The 23,977-nt window shown below is 51.0% G+C and overlaps 1 protein-coding gene across 1 annotated transcript in view; it reads right to left on the bottom strand.

Annotated features, from left to right (window-relative positions):
* Positions 1-23,977, bottom strand: part of ARHGAP39 (Rho GTPase activating protein 39) — a 141,656-nt gene that overhangs the window by 14,557 nt on the left and 103,122 nt on the right. The window contains exon 3 of the mRNA XM_075827926.1: positions 15,293-16,694. Within this exon, the coding sequence (XP_075684041.1) occupies positions 15,293-16,694 (1,402 nt within the window). The remainder of the gene's footprint in view (positions 1-15,292; positions 16,695-23,977) is intronic.

Here is a 23,977-nt window from a genome sequence, read left to right as displayed (position 1 = left end):
CAGAGGGGTCTGGAGGGGACAGAAGGGTCTGGAGGGAGGACAGAGGGGTCTTGAGGGAGGACAGAGGGGTCTTGAGGGAGGACAGAGGGGTCTGGAGGGGATAGAAGGGTCTGGAGGGAGGACAGAGGGGTCAGGAAGGGGGACAGAGGGGTCAGGAAGGGGGACAGAGGGGTCTGGAAGGGGAACAGAGGGGTCTGGAGAGGGGACAGAGGGGTCTGGAGGGGGACAGAGGGGTCTGGAGGGAGGACAGAAGGGTCTGGAGGGGATAGAAGGGTCTGGAGGGGGACAGAGGGGTCTGGAGGGAGGACAGAGGGGTCTGGAGGGGATAGAAGGGTCTGGAGGGAGGACAGAGGGGTCTGGAGGGAGGACAGAGGGGTCTGGAGGGAGGACAGAGGGGTCTGGAGGGAGGACAGAGGGGTCTGGAGGGAGGACAGAGGGGTCTGGAGGGAGGACAGAGGGGTCTAGAAGGAGGACAGAGGGGTCTGGAGGGAGGACAGAGGGGTCTGGAGGGAGGACAGAGGGGTCTGGAAGGGGGACAGAGGGGTCTGGAAGGGGGACAGAGGGGTCTGGAAAGGGGACAGAGGGGTCTGGAAGGGGGACAGAGGGGTCTGGAGGGAGGACAGAGGGGTCTGGAAGGGGGACAGAGGGGTCTGGAAGGGGGACAGAGGGGTCTGGAGGGAGGACAGAGGGGTCTGGAGGGAGGACAGAGGGGTCTGGAGGGGGACAGAGGGGTCTGGAGGGGATAGAAGGGTCTGAAGGGAGGACAGAGGGGTCTGGAGGGGGACAGAGGGGTCTGGAGGGGGACAGAGGGGTCTGGAGGGAGGACAGATGGGTCTGGAGGGGATAGAAGGGTCTGGAGGGAGGACAGAGGGGTCTGGAGGGAGGACAGAGGGGTCTGGAGGGAGGACAGAGGTGTCTGGAGGGAGGACAGAGGGGTCTGGAGGGAGGACAGAGGGGTCAGGAAGGGGGACAGAGGGGTCTGGAGGGGGACAGAGGGGTCTGGAGGGGGACAGAGGGGTCTGGAGGGAGGACAGAGGGGTCTGGAGGGAGGACAGAGGGGTCAGGAAGGGGGACAGAGGAGTCTGGAAGGGGGACAGAGGGGTCTGGAGAGGACAGAGGGGTCTGGAGAGGACAGAGGGGTCTGGAAGGGGGACAGAGGGGTCTGGAAGGGGGACAGAGGAGTCTGGAGAGGACAGAGGGGTCTGGAAGGGGGACAGAGGGGTCTGGAAGGGGACAGAGGGGTCTGGAGGGGGACAGAGGGGTTTGGAGGGAGGACAGAGGGGTCTGGAGGGAGGACAGACGGGTCTGGAGGGGATAGAAGGGTCTGGAGGGGGACAGAGGGGTCTGGAGGGGGACAGAGGGGTCTGGAGGGAGGACAGAGGGGTCTGGAGGGAGGACAGAGGGGTCAGGAAGGGGGACAGAGGAGTCTGGAAGGGGGACAGAGGGGTCTGGAGAGGACAGAGGGGTCTGGAAGGGGGACAGAGGGGTCTGGAAGGGGGACAGAGGGGTCTGGAAGGGGGACAGAGGGGTCTGGAAGGGGGACAGAGGAGTCTGGAAGGGGGACAGAGGGGTCTGGAGAGGACAGAGGGGTCTGGAAGGGGGACAGAGGGGTCTGGAAGGGGGACAGAAGGGTCTGGTGGGAGGACAGAGGGGTCTGGAGGAGGACAGAGGGGTCTGGAGGGGGACAGAGGTTGTTTGGAGGGAGGACAGAGGGGTCTGGAGGGAGGACAGACGGGTCTGGAGGGAGGACAGACGGGTCTGGAGGGGATAGAAGGGTCTGGAGGGAGGACAGAGGGGTCTGGAGGGAGACTGAGGGGTCTGGAGGGGGACAGAGGGGTCTGGAGGGGGACAGAGGGGTCTGGAGGGAGGACAGAGGGGTCTGGAGGGGGACAGAGGGGTCTGGAGGGAGGACAGAGGGGTCTGGAGGGAGGACAGAGGGGTCTGGAAGGGGGACAGAGGGGTCTGGAGAGGACAGAGGGGTCTGGAAGGAGGACAGAGGGGTCTGGAGGGAGGACAGAGGGGTCTGCAGGGGATAGAAGGGTCTGGGGAGGACAGAGGGGTCTGGAGGGGGAACAGAGAGGTCTGGAGAGGACAGAGGGGTCTGGAGGGGACAGAAGGGTCTGGAGGGAGGACAGACGGGTCTGGAGGGGATAGAAGGGTCTGGAGGGAGGACAGAGGGGTCAGGAAGGGGGACAGAGGGGTCTGGAAGGGGAACAGAGGGGTCTGGAGAGGGACAGAGGGGTCTGGAGGAGGACAGAGGGGTCTGGAGGGAGGACAGAGGGGTCTGGAGGGAGGACAGAGGGGTCTGGAGGGAGGACAGAGGGGTCTGGGGAGGACAGAGGGGTCTGGAGGGAGGACAGAGGGGTCTGGAGAGGACAGAGGGGTCTGGAGGGAGGACAGAGGGGTCTGGAAGGAGGACAAAGGGGTCTGGAGGGAGGACAGAGGGGTCTGGAGGGGATAGAAGGGTCTGGAGGGAGGACAGAGGGGTCAGGAAGGGGGACAGAGGGGTCTGGAAGGGGAACAGAGAGGTCTGGAGAGGACAGAGGGGTCTGGAAAGGGGACAGAGGGGTCTGGAGGGGGACAGAGGGGTCTGGAGGGAGGACAGAAGGGTCTGGAGGGGATAGAAGGGGACAGAGGGGTCTGGAGGGGGACAGAGGGGTCTGGAGGGAGGACAGAGGGGTCTGGAGGGAGGACAGAGGGGTCTGGAGGGGATAGAAGGGTCTGGAGGGGGACAGAGGGGTCTGGAGGGGGACAGAGGGGTCTGGAGGGAGGACAGAGGGGTCTGGAGGGAGGACAGAGGGGTCTGGAGGGGGACAGAGGGGTCTGGAGAGAGGACAGAGGGGTCTGGAGAGAGGACAGAGGGGTCTGGAGGGAGGACAGAGGGGTCTGGAGGGAGGACAGAGGGGTCTGGAGAGGACAGAGGTGTCTGGAGAGGACAGAGGTGTCTGGAGAGGACAGAGGTGTCTGGAGAGGACAGAGGTGTCTGGAGAGGACAGAGGTGTCTGGAGAGGACAGAGGGGTCTGGAGGGGACAGAGGGGTCTGGAGGGAGGACAGAGGGGTCTGGAGGGAGGACAGAGGGGTCTGGAGGGGATAGAAGGGTCTGGAGGGAGGACAGAGGGATCAGGAAGGGGGACAGAGGGGTCTGGAAGGGGAACAGAGGGGTCTGGAGAGGACAGAGGGGTCTGGAGAGGACAGAGGGGTCTGGAAAGGGGACAGAGGGGTCTGGAGAGGACAGAGGGGTCTGGAGGGGACAGAAGGGTCTGGAGGGAGGACAGAGGGGTCTGGAGGGAGGACAGAGGGGTCTGCAGGGGATAGAAGGGTCTGGAGGGAGGACAGAGGGGTCAGGAAGGGGGACAGAGGGGTCAGGAAGGGGGACAGAGGGGTCTGGAAGGGGAACAGAGGGGTCTGGAGAGGACAGAAGGGTCTGGAGAGGACAGAGGGGTCTGGAAAGGGGACAGAGGGGTCTGGAGGGGGACAGAGGGGTCTGGAGGGAGGACAGAAGGGTCTGGAGGGGATAGAAGGGTCTGGAGGGGGACAGAGGGGTCTGGAGAGGACAGAGGGGTCTGGAAGGGGGACAGAGGGGTCTGGAAGGGGACAGAGGGGTCTGGAGGGGGACAGAGGGGTTTGGAGGGAGGACAGAGGGGTCTGGAGGGAGGACAGACGGGTCTGGAGGGGATAGAAGGGTCTGGAGGGAGGACAGAGGGGTCTGGAGGGGGACAGAGGGGTCTGGAGGGGGACAGAGGGGTCTGGAGGGAGGACAGAGGGGTCAGGAAGGGGGACAGAGGAGTCTGAAAGGGGGACAGAGGAGTCTGGAGAGGACAGAGGGGTCTGGAGAGGACAGAGGGGTCTGGAAGGGGGACAGAGGGGTCTGGAAGGGGGACAGAGGAGTCTGGAAGGGGGACAGAGGGGTCTGGAGAGGACAGAGGGGTCTGGAAGGGGGACAGAGGGGTCTGGAAGGGGGACAGAAGGGTCTGGTGGGAGGACAGAGGGGTCTGGAGGGGGACAGAGGGGTTTGGAGGGAGGACAGAGGGGTCTGGAGGGAGGACAGAGGGGACTGGAGGGGATAGAAGGGTCTGGAGGGAGGACAGAGGGGTCTGGAGGGGGACTGAGGGGTCTGGAGGGGGACTGAGGGGTCTGGAGGGGGACAGAGGGGTCTGGAGGGGGACAGAGGGGTCTGGAGGGAGGACAGAGGGGTCTGGAGGGGGACAGAGGGTTCTGGAGGGAGGACAGAGGGGTCTGGAGGGAGGACAGAGGGGTCTGGAGGGAGGACAGAGGGGTCTGGAAGGGGGACAGATGGGTCTGGAAGGGGGACAGAGGGGTCTGGAGAGGACAGTGGGGTCTGGAGAGGACAGAGGGGTCTGGAAGGGGGACAGAGGGGTCTGGAGAGGACAGAGGGGTCTGGAGAGGACAGAGGGGTCTGGAAGGGGGACAGAGGGGTCTGGAGAGGACAGAGGGATCTGGAGCGGACAGAGGGGTCTGGAGCGGACAGAGGGGTCTGGAGAGGACAGAGGGGTCTGGAGAGGACAGAGGGGTCTGGAGCGGACAGAAGGATCTGGAGAGGACAGAGGGGTCTGGAGAGGACAGAGGGGTCTGGAGTGGACAGAGGGGTCTGGAGAGGACAGAGGGGTCTGGAGAGGACAGAGGGGTCTGGAGCGGACAGAAGGGTCTGGAGAGGATAGAAGGGTCTGGAGGGGATAGAAGGGTCTGGAGGGAGGACAGAGGGGTCTGGAGGGAGGACAGAGGGGTCTGGAGGGAGGACAGAGGGGTCTGGAGGAAGGACAGAGGGGTCTGGAGAGGACAGAGGGGTCTGGAGAGGACAGAGGGGTCTGGAGAGGACAGAGGGGTCTGGAAGGGGGACAGAGGGGTCTGGAGAGGACAGAGGGGTCTGGAGAGGACAGAGGGGTCTGGAAGGGGGACAGAGGGATCTGGAGCGGACAGAGGGGTCTGGAGAGGACAGAGGGGTCTGGAGAGGACAGAGGGGTCTGGAGAGGACAGAGGGGTCTGGAAGGGGGACAGAGGGGTCTGGAGAGGACAGAAGGGTCTGGAGAGGACCGAGGGGTCTGGAAGGGGGACAGAGGGGTTTGGAGAGGACAGAGGGATCTGGAGAGGACAGAGGGATCTGGAGTGGACAGAGGGATCTGGAGTGGACAGAGGGGTCTGGAGAGGACAGAAGGGTCTGGAGAGGATAGAAGGGTCTGGAGGGAGGACAGAGGGGTCTGGAGGGAGGACAGAGGGGTCTGGAGAGGACAGAGGGGTCTGGAGGGAGGACAGAGGGGTCTGGAGAGGACAGAGGGGTCTGGAAGGGGGACAGAAAGGTCTGGAGGGAGGACAGAGGGGTCTGGAAGCGACTCATTCCCCTCTCCGCATACAATGCTAGAGAATAAACCTGTCCCACTATTTATGGGATCACCACTGACGGTGGAGGGTATGTAGTGTCTGGGACTGCAGTGCCTGTAATAAATACAATCTATTCCTAGTATATATGAGCGTGAACTACATGGACGATTTAAGCACTTAGAATAAAGGGGTCGTCTGAGACTATATCAAAATTTTAACCCTCCCGCAAACATAAACCTCCCTGATGCTCCGAGCCGGGATGCTGATGTGGTGATGAGGAATATATGAGAATAGAGTGATGGTGTGAATTTTAAGGGTAAATATATTACAGAGTTTATTTTTTTTATTGGGGAAAGCTTTGGGGGAGGGGAGTTTTTGGGAAGTTGTGATATAGTATTAGGGAGCCCCAAAATTCTCATTAATGCATTTAATTAGTTTTCGTGTCAAAAAAAAACATAAGCAGCAATGGACATAAACAATTGCAAAAGTAGGAACTAATTTCCACAGGGAAACTCACTGCGATCATTGTGATATCTTGTCTGTCCTTACAGTGAGAAATATCAGTAAGGCCCTGTTCACATCAGCGTTGGCTTTCCGTTCAGGGGTTCCATTGGAGGTTTCCGTCGGGTGAACCCCTCAACGGAAAGTCAAACGGAAACCTTAGCTTCCATTTGCATCTCCATTGATCTCAATTGTGACGGAAACATTGCTAATGGTTTCCGTTTGTCACCATTCCAGCAGGTTTCCGTTTTTTCGACTGCGCTATTGAATCAGTCACAAAAACGGAAGCGTGCTGCGCTATTGTGTCCGGTGAAATCACGGACACCTTGTCAGAAAGCCGACGGAACCCATTCAAGTCAATGGGTTCCGTCGGCAAACTGCGGTATCCGTTGTCATTCCCTGGTGGAGCAGATCAACGGAACACACAACGCAGGTGTGAACCCAGCCTAAGCTGATCAGGGGCAATGTGTCTACAGGAGGGGGGAGGTTTCGTACATGATCGCACTGGAGCAGAATGAAGGGACCACAGGACGCTAGAAGTAAAGCCGGCCATACACTACAGATCTTGCCCTAGACCATTTTCGTGACACGAACGGGCGTGACTTTTTAGGTCATTGTCGGGTTCAGTCTTAGGAAAGTTGTTTATGCCAAATGACAGATCTGCGTCCCATGAATAGAAGCCCAGACAAGGCCACAGATCAAGACAGTCCAGAATGACGACCTTTAGGCCGGGTTCACACGACCTATTTTCAGATGTAATGGTATGTTTTACGCCTCGAATTACGTCTGAAAAAACGCCTCCATTACGTCGGCAAACCTCTGCCCATTACTTTCAATGGGTCTTACGATGTTCTGTGCAGACGAGCTGTCATTTTACGCGTCGCTGTCAAAATACGGCGCGTATCTCATAGACTCTATTGAAAACAGCTCCAAAAACGGCCGTAAAAACGGGAGTTGCTCAAAAAATGTCTGAAAATCAAGGGCTCCGTATTTTCAGACGTTTTTGACTCTGCGTGTGAACATACCCTTACAGAGCGATCATGGACATCAAGACGTTCAGAAAATTGCCCTGGGAATTCTGTAATGTATGGCCGGCTAATGTCCCCTACACTATGTGGCTCTGTTCACATTAACGGTCAGGCCACACAGTTGCAGTTTGATCTTGGTATATATTTACGTTTTTGAGCGAGTTTCGAAGGTAAATTCTTTTTTATTTGTTCTATATAACGATCTAACGTATACAGTCATGTGATATGATACATTTGGATCAGTTTGACTAATAAAAATTTGATTCACATAGAGTCGCAGAGCGATTTATGTTGGCCACAAAATAAAGCCTAAAAGGAGCGATTCCAAAAATAATTTTGTCAGGGAGATGATGATCACATAGTGATACTGGCGGAGGTTCACCAGAGGTGCATCAGGTAAGGCCTCATGCACACGCCCGCGGACAGCCACCCACATTTTTGACCCGTACTCCCGTTATAAAATATGGGAGCGCGGTCCGTGAAAAGCAAAATACAGGTCACGTCCTATCTTTTGCCGAGGTGTCCGTGGTCAATAGAAATGAATGGATCCGTAAGTGCGGACCGTAATTACGGACAAAATCTGCGGTGGTGTGCACGGGGCCTTACTGTCTATCCCGACTATATAAGCATCTTGCCATCTTTCCTACGCAGGTAAAGCTTTAGGTTGGATTCACACAAGCCAGAAATAATGCAGAGTTTCTGCAGCAAAGAACGCACGTTTTCACAAGGAAAATCCGCAGTATTTACACCATGTGTGAACTGACCGTTAGGGTCAGTTGACACATTGTGTAAATACTGCGGATTTTCCGCAACAGAATTTGTCGCGGAAAATCCACAGCAAATCCATTATCAGCAAACCTCATCCACACGCTGCGTAAATACTGAGCGGAAACCACTTTCAGAAATTGACCTGCGGTGCAGAATTTGATGCAGCATGTCAGTTGTATTTGCGTAAATGCTGCTTATTTATTGAATTCAATTGGGGGGTAAAACCCGCAACAAATAGCAGTCGTTGCGTTTTTTTTGCGGCGGGTTCGCAGCGATTACGCCCCAAAAAACGCAAATAAAAAGTCTCATACTTACCCAGAAGTCTGTGTACCTTTCTCAGCACGGCCTCGTGGGATGACGTTTCACCCCACGTGAACGCTGCTGCAGCCAATCACAGGCCATTCACAGGCTGCAGCGGTCTCCTGGGTTGAAACGTCGGTAGGTGCTGCAGTTTTCCGCAGCGGACAGTTTGGTGCGTTTTTTCGCCCCGGAAGTGCCTGCGGCGCTCAGGACGCATATGCTGCCTGCTTTTACGCAGCATATCCGCCCTGTCTGAACTCAGCCTTAAAATGCAGATTTTTCTGCAGATTTCATCCCTTCTACATTGAAAATAGTGAAATCCGCAGTAAACATCCAGAACGGAACGAGCATGCTCTGATTTCCATCCGGAAAATGTCCAGCAGCACGCACGATTAACAAAATACGTCTGAAAATACGGAGCTGGTTTCAAGGGAAAACAGCCCCTGATTATCAGACGTTTTTTGAGCAACTGGCGTTTTTTGCTGTGTTTTTCGCAGCATTTTTTACGGCCGTTTTTGGAGCTGTTTTTCAATAGAGTCTATGAGAAAACGGCTCCAAAAACGTCCCAAGAAGTGACCTGCACTTCTTTTGACGAGCCGTCATTTTACGCGCCGTATTTTGACAGCGACGCGTAAAATAAAGGCTCGTGGGCACAGAACATCGTAAGACCCATTGCAGGCAATGGGCAGTTGTTTGCAGGCGTAATGGAGCCGTCTTTTCAGGTGTAATTCGAGGCGTAAAGCGCCTGAATCACGTCTGAATATAGGTCGTGTGAACATACCCGGACTGTAATCCGATGTGGAATTTGCAGCATTTCTGTCTCATGTGAATCCAGTCTAATGGCTAATAAAGGGATTTAACCCCTGCAGGGATCCTTCCAAATCTGCCACATGACTGGACTGCCCACTAAACGCAATAGATGCCCCTGAATTATACCTACAATTGTCCAGCGCCAATAACCGCAGGTGACTCTTCCTCTCCACCCACAAAGAAGTGTTTGTACAAGGAAGCGCAGACAACCCCTTCAATAAGGACCCTCACCCCTGGAAAGAGAATATACCCAACATTTCCCCACCAGACGGACCAGTGACCGGGGTTCTCGCTGTCCCTTTCCTCCTTGTTTGGTTCTTCACTTGGTGTTGGCTGACAATCTGACAGCAAATCAGCACACGGGATGAGACAGCAGAGATCCCCTGAGCCTGGGCTGTCAGCTGCGGAGGATCTCTCCGTATAATGCCCTGCGGGGTGGAAGGACGCCATGCAGTGCCTGGAAATAAGACCTTTAAACAATTCACTTTTGCATTAAAACTTAGTATCTTCTTTTTCAGATCGATTTATCTGTCAGATAAAGGGAACAGACGGCTTCTGGCAATCCCGAATACAACAAAGATCGGACCGTCAGACACAAGGACGAGGAGAAGGGGGTGAAAGCGCCAAGTGAGTTTTATATCAAGTAATAGGGAACTTGGTGGGTTTCCAGTTTGCGGAGATAAAATGTATTTGTTGTCAAATGGAAAGTTCTGTAACTTTCTAATAGGCTTTGTTTTTCAGTTCTCACCACTTTTAACACCTCTGCTTGCTGTCAGTTAACACAGAACAATCTTAACCCTTCTCACAGCTGGCGGTTTGTTACAATTATATCCAGTCTGGACAATGCTCTGCCCTCGTGGCTGATATATTTTACCTACATACACTGACACGCTGCGCACAGAAAAAGCGCGTGCTGCTTGTACTAAACACCATTGTAGTGAAGTTTCAGCTATGAGAGATATGAGGTCTGGAAGGATTTTCAGCCTCTTGATGTAAACAAAAATGTTCCAACTCACTGACATCAAACAGAGATCTTGATAGCGTAGAAAACTGAAATACAAAAGTATATAAAAAAAAGTTGCAGAACTTTTATTGCCTGGCGAGTTTACATTACATTGGCACGTCGGCCATCGTCCTACAAGCATCAAAGTCAAACAATGGAGTCGATTTATCAAAGTATTCACTGTTGTTTTCTAGTGTAAATACATTTAAAAATATGGGGTACACCTGCTCCAAAAAGAAGACGGTGCTGACGTTCAGGCTCTATTCACACGACTGCGCGATGCCCGTTGTTTTTTTGCGTGTATTCTCACAAGGCTAATTATTTTTTTTAACAGACCTTGAATACCGGCCGTCAAAAAACACATGTTCTATTTTCGGCCGTTATGACGGCCCATTCAAGTCAAAGGATCCGTTAAAAACTAATCGTTGCAAGCAGCGGCGCACGCAGGCGGGTTTCCAGTTGCTCGAAAAACGCCTTTGACCACAGCCCCGCTGTTCCTCTTGCCCAGGAAGGCCTTCACAAGGGGACTCAACTGTATCCGTGTCGCTTGGGCGCAAATAGAATTAACAGCGCTGGCGTGGCAAGGGAATGTCATTGCGCCGGCTTCGTCGGTACACTGTAACAGGGCTGGTCAGAAGAGAACAGTCCTGCATTGCTGGAGGAGAGGACGGCGCGGGAACGGGGAAAGGTTAGTGTGGCACTACCTACAGGGGGCAGTGTGGCACTATATACATGGGCACTATGTGTGGAACTATCTACGGGGGGCAGTCTGTGCTACTATCTACAGGGGGCAGTGTGGCACTATCTACATGGGCACTATGTGTGGCACTATCTATGGGGGGCAGTGTGGCACTATATACATGGGCACTATGTGTGGAACTATCTACGGGGGGCAGTGTGTGCTACTATCTACAGGGGGCAGTGTGGCACTATCTACATGGGCACTATGTGTGGCACTACCTACAGGGGGCAGTGTGGCACTATCTACATGGGCACTATGTGTGGAACTATCTACAGGGGGCAGTGTGTGCTACTATCTACAGGGGGCAGTGTGGCACTATATACATGGGCACTATGTGTGGAACTATCTACGGGGGGCAGTCTGTGCTACTATCTACAGGGGGCAGTGTGGAACTATCTACATGGGCACTATGTGTGGAACTATCTATGGGGGGCAGTGTGGCACTATATACATGGGCACTATGTGTGGAACTATCTACGGGGGGCAGTGTGTGCTACTATCTACAGGGGGCAGTGTGGCACTATCTACATGGGCACTATGTGTGGCACTACCTACAGGGGGCAGTGTGGCACTACCTACATGGGCACTATGTGTGGAACTATCTACGGGGGGCAGTCTGTGCTACTATCTACAGGGGGCAGTGTGGCACTATCTACATGGGCACTATGTGTGGCACTACCTACAGGGGGCAGTGTGGCACTATCTACATGGGCACTATGTGTGGAACTATCTACGGGGGGCAGTGTGTGCTACTATCTACAGGGGGCAGTGTGGCACTATCTACATGGGCACTATGTGTGGAACTATCTACGGGGGGCAGTGTGTGCTACTATCTACAGGGGGCAGTGTGGCACTATATACATGGGCACTATGTGTGGAACTATCTACGGGGGGCAGTCTGTGCTACTATCTACAGGGGGCAGTGTGGCACTATCTACATGGGCACTATGTGTGGCACTATCTATGGGGGGCAGTGTGGCACTATATACATGGGCACTATGTGTGGAACTATCTACGGGGGGCAGTGTGTGCTACTATCTACAGGGGGCAGTGTGGCACTATCTACATGGGCACTATGTGTGGCACTACCTACAGGGGGCAGTGTGGCACTATCTACATGGGCACTATGTGTGGAACTATCTACAGGGGGCAGTGTGTGCTACTATCTACAGGGGGCAGTGTGGCACTATATACATGGGCACTATGTGTGGAACTATCTACGGGGGGCAGTCTGTGCTACTATCTACAGGGGGCAGTGTGGAACTATCTACATGGGCACTATGTGTGGAACTATCTATGGGGGGCAGTGTGGCACTATATACATGGGCACTATGTGTGGAACTATCTACGGGGGGCAGTGTGTGCTACTATCTACAGGGGGCAGTGTGGCACTATCTACATGGGCACTATGTGTGGCACTACCTACAGGGGGCAGTGTGGCACTACCTACATGGGCACTATGTGTGGAACTATCTACGGGGGGCAGTCTGTGCTACTATCTACAGGGGGCAGTGTGGCACTATCTACATGGGCACTATGTGTGGCACTACCTACAGGGGGCAGTGTGGCACTATCTACATGGGCACTATGTGTGGAACTATCTACGGGGGGCAGTGTGTGCTACTATCTACAGGGGGCAGTGTGGCACTATCTACATGGGCACTATGTGTGGAACTATCTACGGGGGGCAGTGTGTGCTACTATCTACAGGGGGCAGTGTGGCACTATATACATGGGCACTATGTGTGGAACTATCTACGGGGGGCAGTCTGTGCTACTATCTACAGGGGGCAGTGTGGAACTATCTACATGGGCACTATGTGTGGAACTATCTATGGGGGGCAGTGTGGCACTATATACATGGGCACTATGTGTGGAACTATCTACGGGGGGCAGTGTGTGCTACTATCTACAGGGGGCAGTGTGGCACTATCTACATGGGCACTATGTGTGGCACTACCTACAGGGGGCAGTGTGGCACTATCTACATGGGCACTATGTGTGGAACTATCTACGGGGGGCAGTCTGTGCTACTATCTACAGGGGGCAGTGTGGCACTATCTACATGGGCACTATGTGTGGAACTATCTACGGGGGGCAGTGTGTGCTACTATCTACAGGGGGCAGTGTGGCACTATATACATGGGCACTATGTGTGGAACTATCTACGGGGGGCAGTGTGTGCTACTATCTACAGGGGGCAGTGTGGCACTATCTACATGGGCACTATGTGTGGAACTATCTACGGGGGGCAGTCTGTGCTACTATCTACAGGGGGCAGTGTGGCACTATCTACAGGGGGCAGTGTGGAACTATCTACATGGGCACTATGTGTGGAACTATCTACGGGGGGCAGTGTGGCACTATCTACATGGGCACTATGTGTGGAACTATCTACGGGGGGCAGTGTGTGCTACTATCTACAGGGGGCAGTGTGGCACTATCTACATGGGCACTATGTGTGGAACTATCTACGGGGGGCAGTGTGTGCTACTATCTACAGGGGGCAGTGTGGCACTATATACATGGGCACTATGTGTGGAACTATCTATGGGGGGCAGTGTGGCACTATCTACATGGGCACTATGTGTGGAACTATCTACGGGGGGCAGTGTGGCACTATCTACATGGGCACTATGTGTGGAACTATCTACGGGGGGCAGTCTGTGCTACTATCTACAGGGGGCAGTGTGGCACTATCTACATGGGCACTATGTGTGGAACTATCTACAGGGGGCAGTCTGTGCTACTATCTACAGGGGGCAGTCTGTGCTACTATCTACATGGGCACTATGTGTGGAACTATCTACGGGGGGCAGTCTGTGCTACTATCTATAGGGGGCAGTGTGGCACTATATACATGGGCACTATGTGTGGAACTATCTACGGGGGGCAGTCTGTGCTACTATCTATAGGGGGCAGTGTGGCACTATATACATGGGCACTCTGTGTGGAACTATCTACGGGGGGCAGTGTGTGCTACTATCTACAGGGGGCAGTGTGGCACTATATACATGGGCACTATGTGTGGCACTATCTACGGGGGGCAGTCTTTGCTACTATCTACAGGGGGCAGTGTGGCACTATATACATGGGCACTATGTGTGGAACTATCTACAGGGGGCAGTGTGGAACTATCTACATGGGCACTATGTGTGGAACTATCTACGGGGGGCAGTCTGTGCTACTATCTACAGGGGGCAGTGTGTGCTACTATCTACAGGGGGCAGTGTGTGCTACTATCTACAGGGGGCAGTGTGGCACTATCTACATGGGCACTATGTGTGGAACTATCTACAGGGGGCAGTGTGTGCTACTATCTACAAGGGCAGTGTGGCACTACAGGGGCATTGTGTGTGGCACTATATATACGGGAAGTGCAGCACTATCTGCAGCGTTTGACATGAAATTCCTCGTTTTTTTTTAACGGACATGAAAAATGGATGGCAAAGAAATAACAAACGGCCTATAAAAATGGTCAGATGGTCAGGAAATGAATGAAAATGTATGAAAGACGGAGAGTTTGTTCCGGTTTTCTCATCCGATCTTTTTTACTGCCGTGTGAGTTTGGCCTTAATATGCGTCATCAGTGCAGTCTCTAGGGACGCTTTCAGACTACCAATTCCCCCCATGTCCTACTTTATCTTACGTATAATTATATTTTCTTTTACTGTGTGACTTAGGAGCCATTCCTGCACCAGTGATGATAATATCAGGAATTTCTTTCAGCTTAGTGAGGACGTTTGTGGTATTACAGCATCATATATACTATTAGGATTTGATTCCATTATTTTCCTGACAGTTTGGCCGCTATAACAAGGGAGGGCAGTGTTACAATAGACAAATTATTCTAGAAAATTCCTACAAGTTATGCTAATTCTTCCACCTTGCCCTGTTGCTTTGGTGCATAAGTGATGGAGCATGAAAGACAAACAATAAAGGATTTATATTGAATGACTTTCCTATCTTAGAAGTAAATGGATAGAATTCATTACTGGGATAGAGAGAGGGCACTTCGCTTTCTACAAAGATGGAAACATTCACTTTTCATAGATTGGACGCCCGGCCTCCTGTTAATAGAAATCACAAGTTTCCCTCTCATAAAACTTTTGACGTCAAGTAAAATTTGCACTCGCAGGAATGTTCTGGGTCACGTAATTGAAACGCATCTCTGGCGCTAAGTCGCAGTGTCGCTGCAGCGTATCGATGACGTACGTCACGTAACGGCTGAACTCCAACAGAAGAGACTGCGGGAGAAGCCGCTGCACAACTGACGTGCGACTTTCTCTATTTATTCTATGGAAATGTGACTCAAGAGAAGAAAACATGAACTTTATTCACTAAGAGTTGCACAACTGGATATCTCCCAGTTAGGGCTCTATTCACACCACTTTTAGACACTATGTGGTGCATGAGACTTGGGGCACAAGCTGGGTGTCAATCTAGCCTAAAGTCAGAGGAGTTTCTTCAGCTTCAGAGGCAGCCTCTATATATAAGCAGCTGTGTCCGAAATCATACTGGGACTTCTTACTGAGGGAGAGGGAAGGGAGAGCTGCGTCATTCACAGTCCGGACACAGATTGAGTCATGTAGCTGCTGTAGAGACTTTGCAGTATGAAATAATGTTAAAAAACTCGTCAATTTTGAGAGTACTTCCCATACACATTAAATGTTTTTGGTTTGTTTTTTTTTTCATTTTAGTGGGGACAGTTTTAGTGTTACAATGAACCCAGAACTATTCTAAGAGGGTCCAGCCCTACAGACCTTTCTCAATATGTAAAAAAAACTGATCCAGTACTTTACCTGAGAGGGGTGTAAATACGGCTCTGGAGAAGCCAAATTAGTCTGAACGGAGACACTTTTTTCCAGTAGTATTTGTGGAAACCCAAGTTTTTCAAAGGTGCTTCTTTTCCAGTGTTTGCTGTCTTGCTGTGCGAGTGCTTCATCCTCACTGAAAGCCCTAACAACAGGACCAGGCATAGGTAAAGGCACTGCTCCATCACTCTCATAGCCAGAGCCATCCTTCTGAGAATCCCAACTACTCCTTTGTTTCATGTGGAAGTGGGCCTGCTGGGCCTCCCAGGCAAGCCGGGCCTGTGCCATGAACGTTTCGGTGGAGTTACGATGCATGTCTGCCTCCGATGACCGGCTTTCGGTTCGACTCATCAGCGGTCGGTTAGGCATGGATGAAGGCCTTTCTTCAATCACGCCCTGCTCGTTGTGCCCCTCTCTATCAGAGGACCCTTCAGATGGAGTTGGGTTAGGTTCTAGAGACAACGAAGGTTTTCTGCTTTTCCTTTTCCTCGTGTTGGGGGAATAACTTGTAGAGGACATGGTGTCCTGTTGACTAGACCAAGACATGGAGTCTTCTGAGTGGAACTGTTGTGGTTGCTGACCTTGTCGTAAATCCGAGCCCTCCATACTACTGTAGTCTCCAGATTTAACCTCAAGACGCTGGTCCCTCATATACGGAGGATTGTGTTGCAATGAGTATGACCCCCCTATCGTGTTCGGCGTGTACTTATGCCGTAAACCGGTTTTCATCTTTGGGCTGGAACCAGACTGCTCGACATATACTAATTGCCGGACATATTCCTTTCCAGCAGGACTGTAATCCAGACTCATGAATCTGTCGGAGCATTTCTGTTTGGTCAACACAAGCTGTTGGTATGGAGAGTTGGAGGCTTGTTTGGGAGATTGGAGAAAGGTATGTGGTTTGCGAATAGGGGATTTTTGAGGGGACATTGCTCTGTAGTTTCCACTGGCATCATACTGCATCTCCATGGGTGGTTCATCATAGATGGGAGCCTGATACTCCATGGGAGGCTCCTCGTATAGCGGGGGCTCGTAGGCGTAGCGAGGAGAAGACGGCTGGGACTCATTAGAATGCTTCCTGTGTTGGGATTGTAAGGTGCAGAATGATTCCCCGCGTCCGAGTAACGGGGAACAAGAACCAACAAGATCTGCTCGTTTCAAATACGGTGACTGCTTTCTCTCCGGAAAAAAGACCGAGTTGTCGGTATCGACTGAGAACGTCTGCATGATGGGCGACGGCTGTCCTCCTGACGGCCGGCGGGTGCGGGTGCCTTGCGAGTTGTCGGTAGTATAGCCGTTCCCCTGGTGCATGAGGAAGCTGGGCTCCCGGTCTGTCACTTTTATCAGCATTCTTTCTTTGGTGCCCGTGTTCCATCTGAGGGACGACGTCCTGCACAAGAACACAAAGAATTGAGACATAACTAAGATGCAAAATAATATTAAATCATTTAAAGGAACAGTCTTGATAAAACCGATGCTGTGCGTTGTGTCTAGTGAAAGGCCGGAAAGGACAGTGAACGACTTTCCTCTTTGGACCCGAATCGTGCCCTCAGGCCCTGCACTAAACAGAACGCAGTCTATCAGTATAACCGGGGGTTTTGCCTTTAGTCAAATATTTGTACAGATATTAAATGACAATGAGAAAAAGACTTTAGACACAAATATTAGAATTTTTTTCCGCCATGTCGGATACTCCACCGTGCATCACTGCATAACCAGGCGTAGTTACCATTAAGAGTTGGCTATTTTGGTTTTTATTAGTGCAGAATTGAGTATATAATAAGAATACACGTAATGATATTATGAGCGCTGATTACGCCCCCGGGCGTTCTCCAAGCGGCAACAAATGAACATCGTCTATTGGCTCTCGCTGTACGAGCGGCCCGAAGACACGGTGCATGAGCAGATGTGGATAACGCGCCGCTGTGTAGTTTACATCCGCTCGCAGGTTTGCTGCACCCCTCGCCAGAGGCACAATTGTGGCACGTGGTTTTTCTTATTAAACGCTAATTTCTTCATATCACCCAGCTTTCCTAGAAACAGATGAAAATGTGTTACAGCTGAACAGAATTTTTACCAACATGACGAGAGAACGACTGGAGAACTGATATTTACTGGGAAATTTTTGTTTTAGGGGGAAATGCCCTTCAATGTACATTCATTTGTAAAGTATCAGGTCATGCCATGTCGTGTACATTATATTATATACAGTCAAAGCCAAAAGAAAGTACACCCTTTTACCACCATAGTGTGCTCCTCACCCACTTCTTTAAACGAACACATGACGTCTGGAAACAACTAATTTTGCGACTCCGCTTAGCCGCTCCCCCTTTTCGAGACACTTTAAAAACGGTCAAGCGTGTCGTAAAAGCGTCTAAAGTTCATAATAAATTTGGCGCATGCCACAAATGCCACTTTTTTGTTACAATTTTTAGCCTGAATTTTGTCGCCTTGCGCTTGGTAAATCACAGAGTCTCTCAGACGTTACCGCCTCCATGACACTTCTGGAATAAAGAAGCTGTGGATGTGACCACATTGCGCCTCTTGGCCTGATTGGCACCATTAACATACATAAAGAGCACATTCGGATATCGGGCACCATTCAGCTGGTGTATAGCACCCACGGGGTTGTTTACCATAAACCACCTACTTTATGCCCTAATTTAAAGCCATTTGTGCAGTTGAAAGACCCACTAAAAAAAAACCTCTTTCACAACTGTATGTCCCAAATGTCCTGTGAATAGACCGAGTATAAGTGACATTTGAGAGCCAGGCCAGAGAACGTCACGTTCCTCGATCCAGGTGCTAGAAGGTGGTTCAGGTTGGCGAGTACAGAATAATGACGAGGCTCCCGCACATGTTACCCCGTGCACATTCATTACTCTCTCAAGCTCTCGTCTGACCTGACTAGGAGAGGCCATTTAATAGGCCCGTAGCTCTGTAGGTCGTAACTATCTTCAAATTAATGCTATACCAGAGCTTTAAGGCTGTCCTCATGCTCCGGGCCGCTGCCATCTCAAGAAAAACTCACATCAGCATCGCTAGAACTCAAGAATTGCTCATTTCTGCAGGAAACATCAAAGTCTCCACAAGATCTAGAGATAAATGCAAACACGACATCCAGTAATTCAAGTAAAGGTGAAGGTTATATATATATTCCCTAGAACTTCTCATATATATATAATTATATATACACCGATCAGCCATAACAAACCGGCCGGCTTCACATGTCGCAGACAAAATAAAAAAAATTTGCCACGAACCGCAGCAAAACGCACAATTTGGCATAAATATGGAGTGGTTTTGAAGCGAAAAAAAAAACGCAACGTGAGAACCCAGTCCAAAACCAGCGACAGGTGAAGTGAATAACAATATCTGCTTACAACAGCGCATGACAAGGGCAGGGGGGATATATTAGGGGCATATACTAATGGGATATATTAGGGGGGGTATATTGGGGGGATATTAGGGGGTATATTAGGCAGAAAGTGATCAGTCAATTCTTCAAGTTGATGTGTCGGAAGCAGGAAAAATAGGCAAGTGTAAGTATCCGAGAGACTGTGACAAGCGCCAAATTGTGATGTGTCAGATCATCTAAAGAATGTCCGGTCTTGTGGGGTGTTCCCGGTCTTGTGGGGTGTTCCCGGTCTTGTGGGGAGTTCCCAGTCTTGTGGGGAGTTCCCGATCTTGTGGGGTGCTCCCGGTCTTGTGGGGTGTTCCCGGTCTTGTGGGGTGCTCCCGGTCTTGTGGGGTGTTCCCGGTCTTGTGGGGTGCTACCGGTCTTGTGGGGTGCTACCAGTCTTGTGTGGTGCTCCCGGTCTTGTGTTGTGTTCCCGGTCTTGTGGGGTGCTCCCGGTCTTGTGGGGTGTTCCCGTTCTTGTGGGGTGTTCCCGTTCTTGTGGAGTGTTCCCGATCTTGTGGGGTGTTCCCGGTCTTGTGGAGTGTTCCCGGTCTTGTGGAGTGTTCCCGGTCTTGTGGGGTGCTCCCGGTCTTGTGGGGTGTTCCCGGTCTTGTGGGGTGCTCCCCGTCTTGTGGGGTGTTCCCGGTCTTGTGGGGTGCTACCGGTCTTGTGGGGTGCTACCAGTCTTGTGTGGTGCTCCCGGTCTTGTGTTGTGTTCCCGGTCTTGTGGGGTGCTCCCGGTCTTGTGGGGTGTTCCCGTTCTTGTGGGGTGTTCCCGTTCTTGTGGAGTGTTCCCGATCTTGTGGGGTGTTCCCGGTCTTGTGGAGTGTTCCCGGTCTTGTGGAGTGTTCCCGGTCTTGTGGAGTGTTCCCGGTCTTGTGCGGTGCTCCCGGTCTTGTGGGGTGTTCCCGTTCTTGTGGGGTGTTCCCGTTCTTGTGGAGTGTTCCCGATCTTGTGGGGTGTTCCCGGTCTTGTGGAGTGTTCCCGGTCTTGTGGAGTGTTCCCGGTCTTGTGGAGTGTTCCCGGTCTTGTGCGGTGCTCCCGGTCTTGTGGGGTGTTCCTGTTCCTGTGGAGTGTTCCCGATCTTGTGGGGGTGTTCACAGTGGAGTGTTCCCGGTCATGTGGGGTGTTCCCGGTCTTGTGGAGTGTTCCCGGTCATGTGGGGTGTTCCCGGTCATGTGGGGTGTTCTCGGTCTTGTGGGGTGTTCCCGGTCTTGTGGAGTGTTCCCGGTCTTGTGGAGTGTTCCCGGTCTTGTGGGGTGTTCCCGGTCATGTGGGGTGTTCCCGGTCATGTGGGGTGTTCCCAGTCATGTGGGGTGTTCCCAGTCTTGTGTGGTGCTCCCGGTCTGGTCTTGTGTGGTGCTCCCGGTCTTGTGGAGTGTTCCGGTCTTGTGGGGTGTTCCTTGTCTTGTTGGGTGTTCCTGGTCTTGTGGGGTGCTCCTTGTCTTGTGGGGTGTTCCTGGTATGCAGTGTTTAGTACCAACCAAAAGTGCTCCAAGGAAGGACAACTGGTGACCAGCGACAAGGTCATGGACGCCCAAGGCTCATTGATATGCGGGAGAGGGGAGGTTAGCCTGTCTGGTTGGATTCCACAGAAGATCTACTGTACCACAAATTACTAATAAAGTTACTTCTGACTATGATAGAAAGATGTCAGAACACGTAGAGCATCGCAGCTCGCTGTATATGGGGCCGCGTAGTCACAGACCGGTCAGAGTGCCACTGCTGACCCCCGTCCACCCCCGAAAGTGCCAACAATACTCACGTGATCAGTTGTGCCATGTTTTTTTTCTAGGAAATTGTGATTTGACCATGTGAATAGCGGCTTGTCTCCATCCTGCTGTGAATTAGTATTTAACCTGCCCGTGTATCAGTGAGTTTGGTCTTTTTCCCTGATATGTCATTACACTGTTCATAGGGATTATCACCCATCCTTCCATAAACTTATATACATGTCACTGTTATATTACATCACCCTGCTCCCTCTCATACTCTGATATACATGGTGTCAGTCTTCACTGTAGCTCTGGCATTCTGTTTGTGAACCTAGAAGCTGAAGAACACCGATACCAAGTCCCCTCAGATATAGAGGGTGATGCAAGAATTGAAATTTTGGGAGGACACCGAAAAAATGTGAATATTGGACAAGATGAATCCATGATAGAATATAAACCCTGAGACCATCATCAGTACAACGCGGCATCTGTGGACGTGATCTATGGAGATCCATAAAGGTAAACCTCACACAATAAAACCATCACTATTTCACAATTGTTGGTTGTGACAGGGTGAGATGAAGAATGATGTGGTCGGGACGTGTCGTGATACAGGAGGTGCTGACGGAGGGGACACTCCTCACATTATATACTAAGAGGAAACATCATAACCTGGCAGACGAGCGGAGGATCCCAGCACTTATAAATATTTACATCCCAGCCATTATTCTTCCTACTATAATGTTACCGACGAGTGAGCGGAGAATCATTCCTCCTGATCTACTGGTGAATTATAGAAAACACGGCACCGCTGCTTACAATATACCTGCCGGCTGACACTATTCCCCAGTACAATGCGCTGCAATGAGGATGATAATATGAAAGGACCAGCAAAAGTGTGTCAGGTAGACAATGTGAGAGACAGAAAGGTAAGCAACGTAATAGACAGCATGGTAAGCAATGTAATAGACAGCATGGTAAGCGGTGTAATAGACATAATGGTAAGCAGTGTAATAGACAGCATGGTAAGCAGTGTAATAGACATCATGGTAAGCGGTGTAATAGACAGCATGGTAAGCAGTGTAATAGACAGCATGGTAAGCAGTGTAATAGACAGCATGGTAAGCAGTGTAATAGACAGCATGGTAAGCAGTGTGATAGTCAGCATGGTAAGCAACGTAATAGACCGCATGGTAAGCAGTGTGATAGACCGCATGGTAAGCAGTGTGATAGTCAGCATGGTAAGCAGTGTAATAGACAGCATGGTAAGCAGTGTAATAGACAGCATGGTAAGCAGTGTAATAGACAGCATGGTAAGCAGTGTAATAGACAGCATGGTAAGCAGTGTAATAGACAGCATGGTAAGCAGTGTAATAGACGGCATGGTAAGCAGTGTAATAGACAGCATGGTAAGCGGTGTAATAGACAGCATGGTAAGCAGTGTAATAGACAGCATGGTAAGCAGTGTAATAGACAGCATGGTAAGCAGTGTAATAGACAGCATGGTAAGCAGTGTAATAGACAGCATGGTAAGCAGTGTAATAGACAGCATGGTAAGCAGTGTAATAGACAGCATGGTAAGCAGTGTAATAGACAGCATGGTAAGCAGTGTAATAGACAGCATGGTAAGAAGTGTAATAGACAGCATGGTAAGCAGTGTAATAGACAGCATGGTAAGCAGTGTAATAGACAGCATGGTAAGCGGTGTAATAGACAGCATGGTAAGCAGTGTAATAGACAGCATGGTAAGAAGTGTAATAGACAGCATGGTAAGCAGTGTAATAGACAGCATGGTAAGCAGTGTAATAGACAGCATGGTAAGCGGTGTAATAGACAGCATGGTAAGCGGTGTAATAGACAGCATGGTAAGCGGTGTAATAGACAGCATGGTAAGCGGTGTAATAGACGGGATGGTAAGCAGTGTAATAGACCGCATGGTAAGCAGTGTAATAGACAGCATGGTAAGCAGTGTAATAGACAGCATGGTAAGCAGTGTAATAGACCGCATGGTAAGCAGTGTAATAGACAGCATGGTAAGCAGTGTAATAGACAGCATGGTAAGCAGTGTAATAGACGGCATGGTAAGCAGTGTAATAGACAGTATGGTAAGCAACGTAATAGACAGCATGGTAAGCGGTGTAATAGACAGCATGGTAAGCGGTGTAATAGACAGCATGGTAAGCAGTGTAATAGACCGCATGGTAAGCAGTGTAATAGACAGCATGGTAAGCAGTGTAATAGACAGCATGGTAAGCAGTGTAATAGACGGCATGGTAAGCAGTGTAATAGACAGCATGGTAAGAAGTGTAATAGACAGCATGGTAAGCAGTGTAATAGACAGCATGGTAAGCAGTGTAATAGACGGGATGGTAAGCAGTGTAATAGACCGCATGGTAAGCAGTGTAATAGACAGCATGGTAAGCAGTGTAATAGACAGCATGGTAAGCAGTGTAATAGACCGCATGGTAAGCAGTGTAATAGACAGCATGGTAAGCAGTGTAATAGACAGCATGGTAAGCAGTGTAATAGACGGCATGGTAAGCAGTGTAATAGACAGCATGGTAAGCAGTGTAATAGACAGCATGGTAAGCAGTGTAATAGACAGCATGGTAAGCAGTGTAATAGACATCATGGTAAGCAGTGTAATAGACAGCATGGTAAGCAGTGTAATAGACAGCATGGTAAGCAGTGTAATAGACCGCATGGTAAGCAGTGTAATAGACGGCATGGTAAGCAGTGTAATAGACAGCATGGTAAGCAGTGTAATAGACAGCATGGTAAGCAGTGTAATAGACAGCATGGTAAGCAGTGTAATAGACAGCATGGTAAGCAGTGTAATAGACAGCATGGTAAGCAGTGTAATAGACATCATGGTAAGCAGTGTAATAGACAGCATGGTAAGCAGTGTAATAGACAGCATGGTAAGCAGTGTAATAGACCGCATGGTAAGCAGTGTAATAGACAGCATGGTAAGCAGTGTAATAGACAGCATGGTAAGCAGTGTAATAGACGGCATGGTAAGCAGTGTAATAGACAGCATGGTAAGCAGTGTAATAGACAGCATGGTAAGCAGTGTAATAGACAGCATGGTAAGCAGTGTAATAGACATCATGGTAAGCAGTGTAATAGACAGCATGGTAAGCAGTGTAATAGACAGCATGGTAAGCAGTGTAATAGACCGCATGGTAAGCAGTGTAATAGACGGCATGGTAAGCAGTGTAATAGACAGCATGGTAAGCAGTGTAATAGACAGCATGGTAAGCAGTGTAATAGACAGCATGGTAAGCAGTGTAATAGACAGCATGGTAAGCAGTGTAATAGACAGCATGGTAAGCAGTGTAATAGACGGCATGGTAAGCAGTGTAATAGACAGCATGGTAAGCAGTGTAATAGACGGCATGGTAAGCAGTGTAATAGACAGCATGGTAAGCAGTGTAATAGACAGCATGGTAAGCAGTGTAATAGACAGCATGGTAAGCAGTGTAATAGATAGCATGGTAAGCAGTGTAATAGATAGCATGGTAAGCAGTGTAATAGACGGCATGGTAAGCGGTGTAA

The sequence above is a fragment of the Rhinoderma darwinii genome, chromosome 5 (assembly GCF_050947455.1).
Source record: "Rhinoderma darwinii isolate aRhiDar2 chromosome 5, aRhiDar2.hap1, whole genome shotgun sequence".
NCBI classification, from domain to species: domain Eukaryota; kingdom Metazoa; phylum Chordata; class Amphibia; order Anura; family Rhinodermatidae; genus Rhinoderma; species Rhinoderma darwinii.
This window is presented reverse-complemented; position numbering and strand designations above follow the sequence as displayed.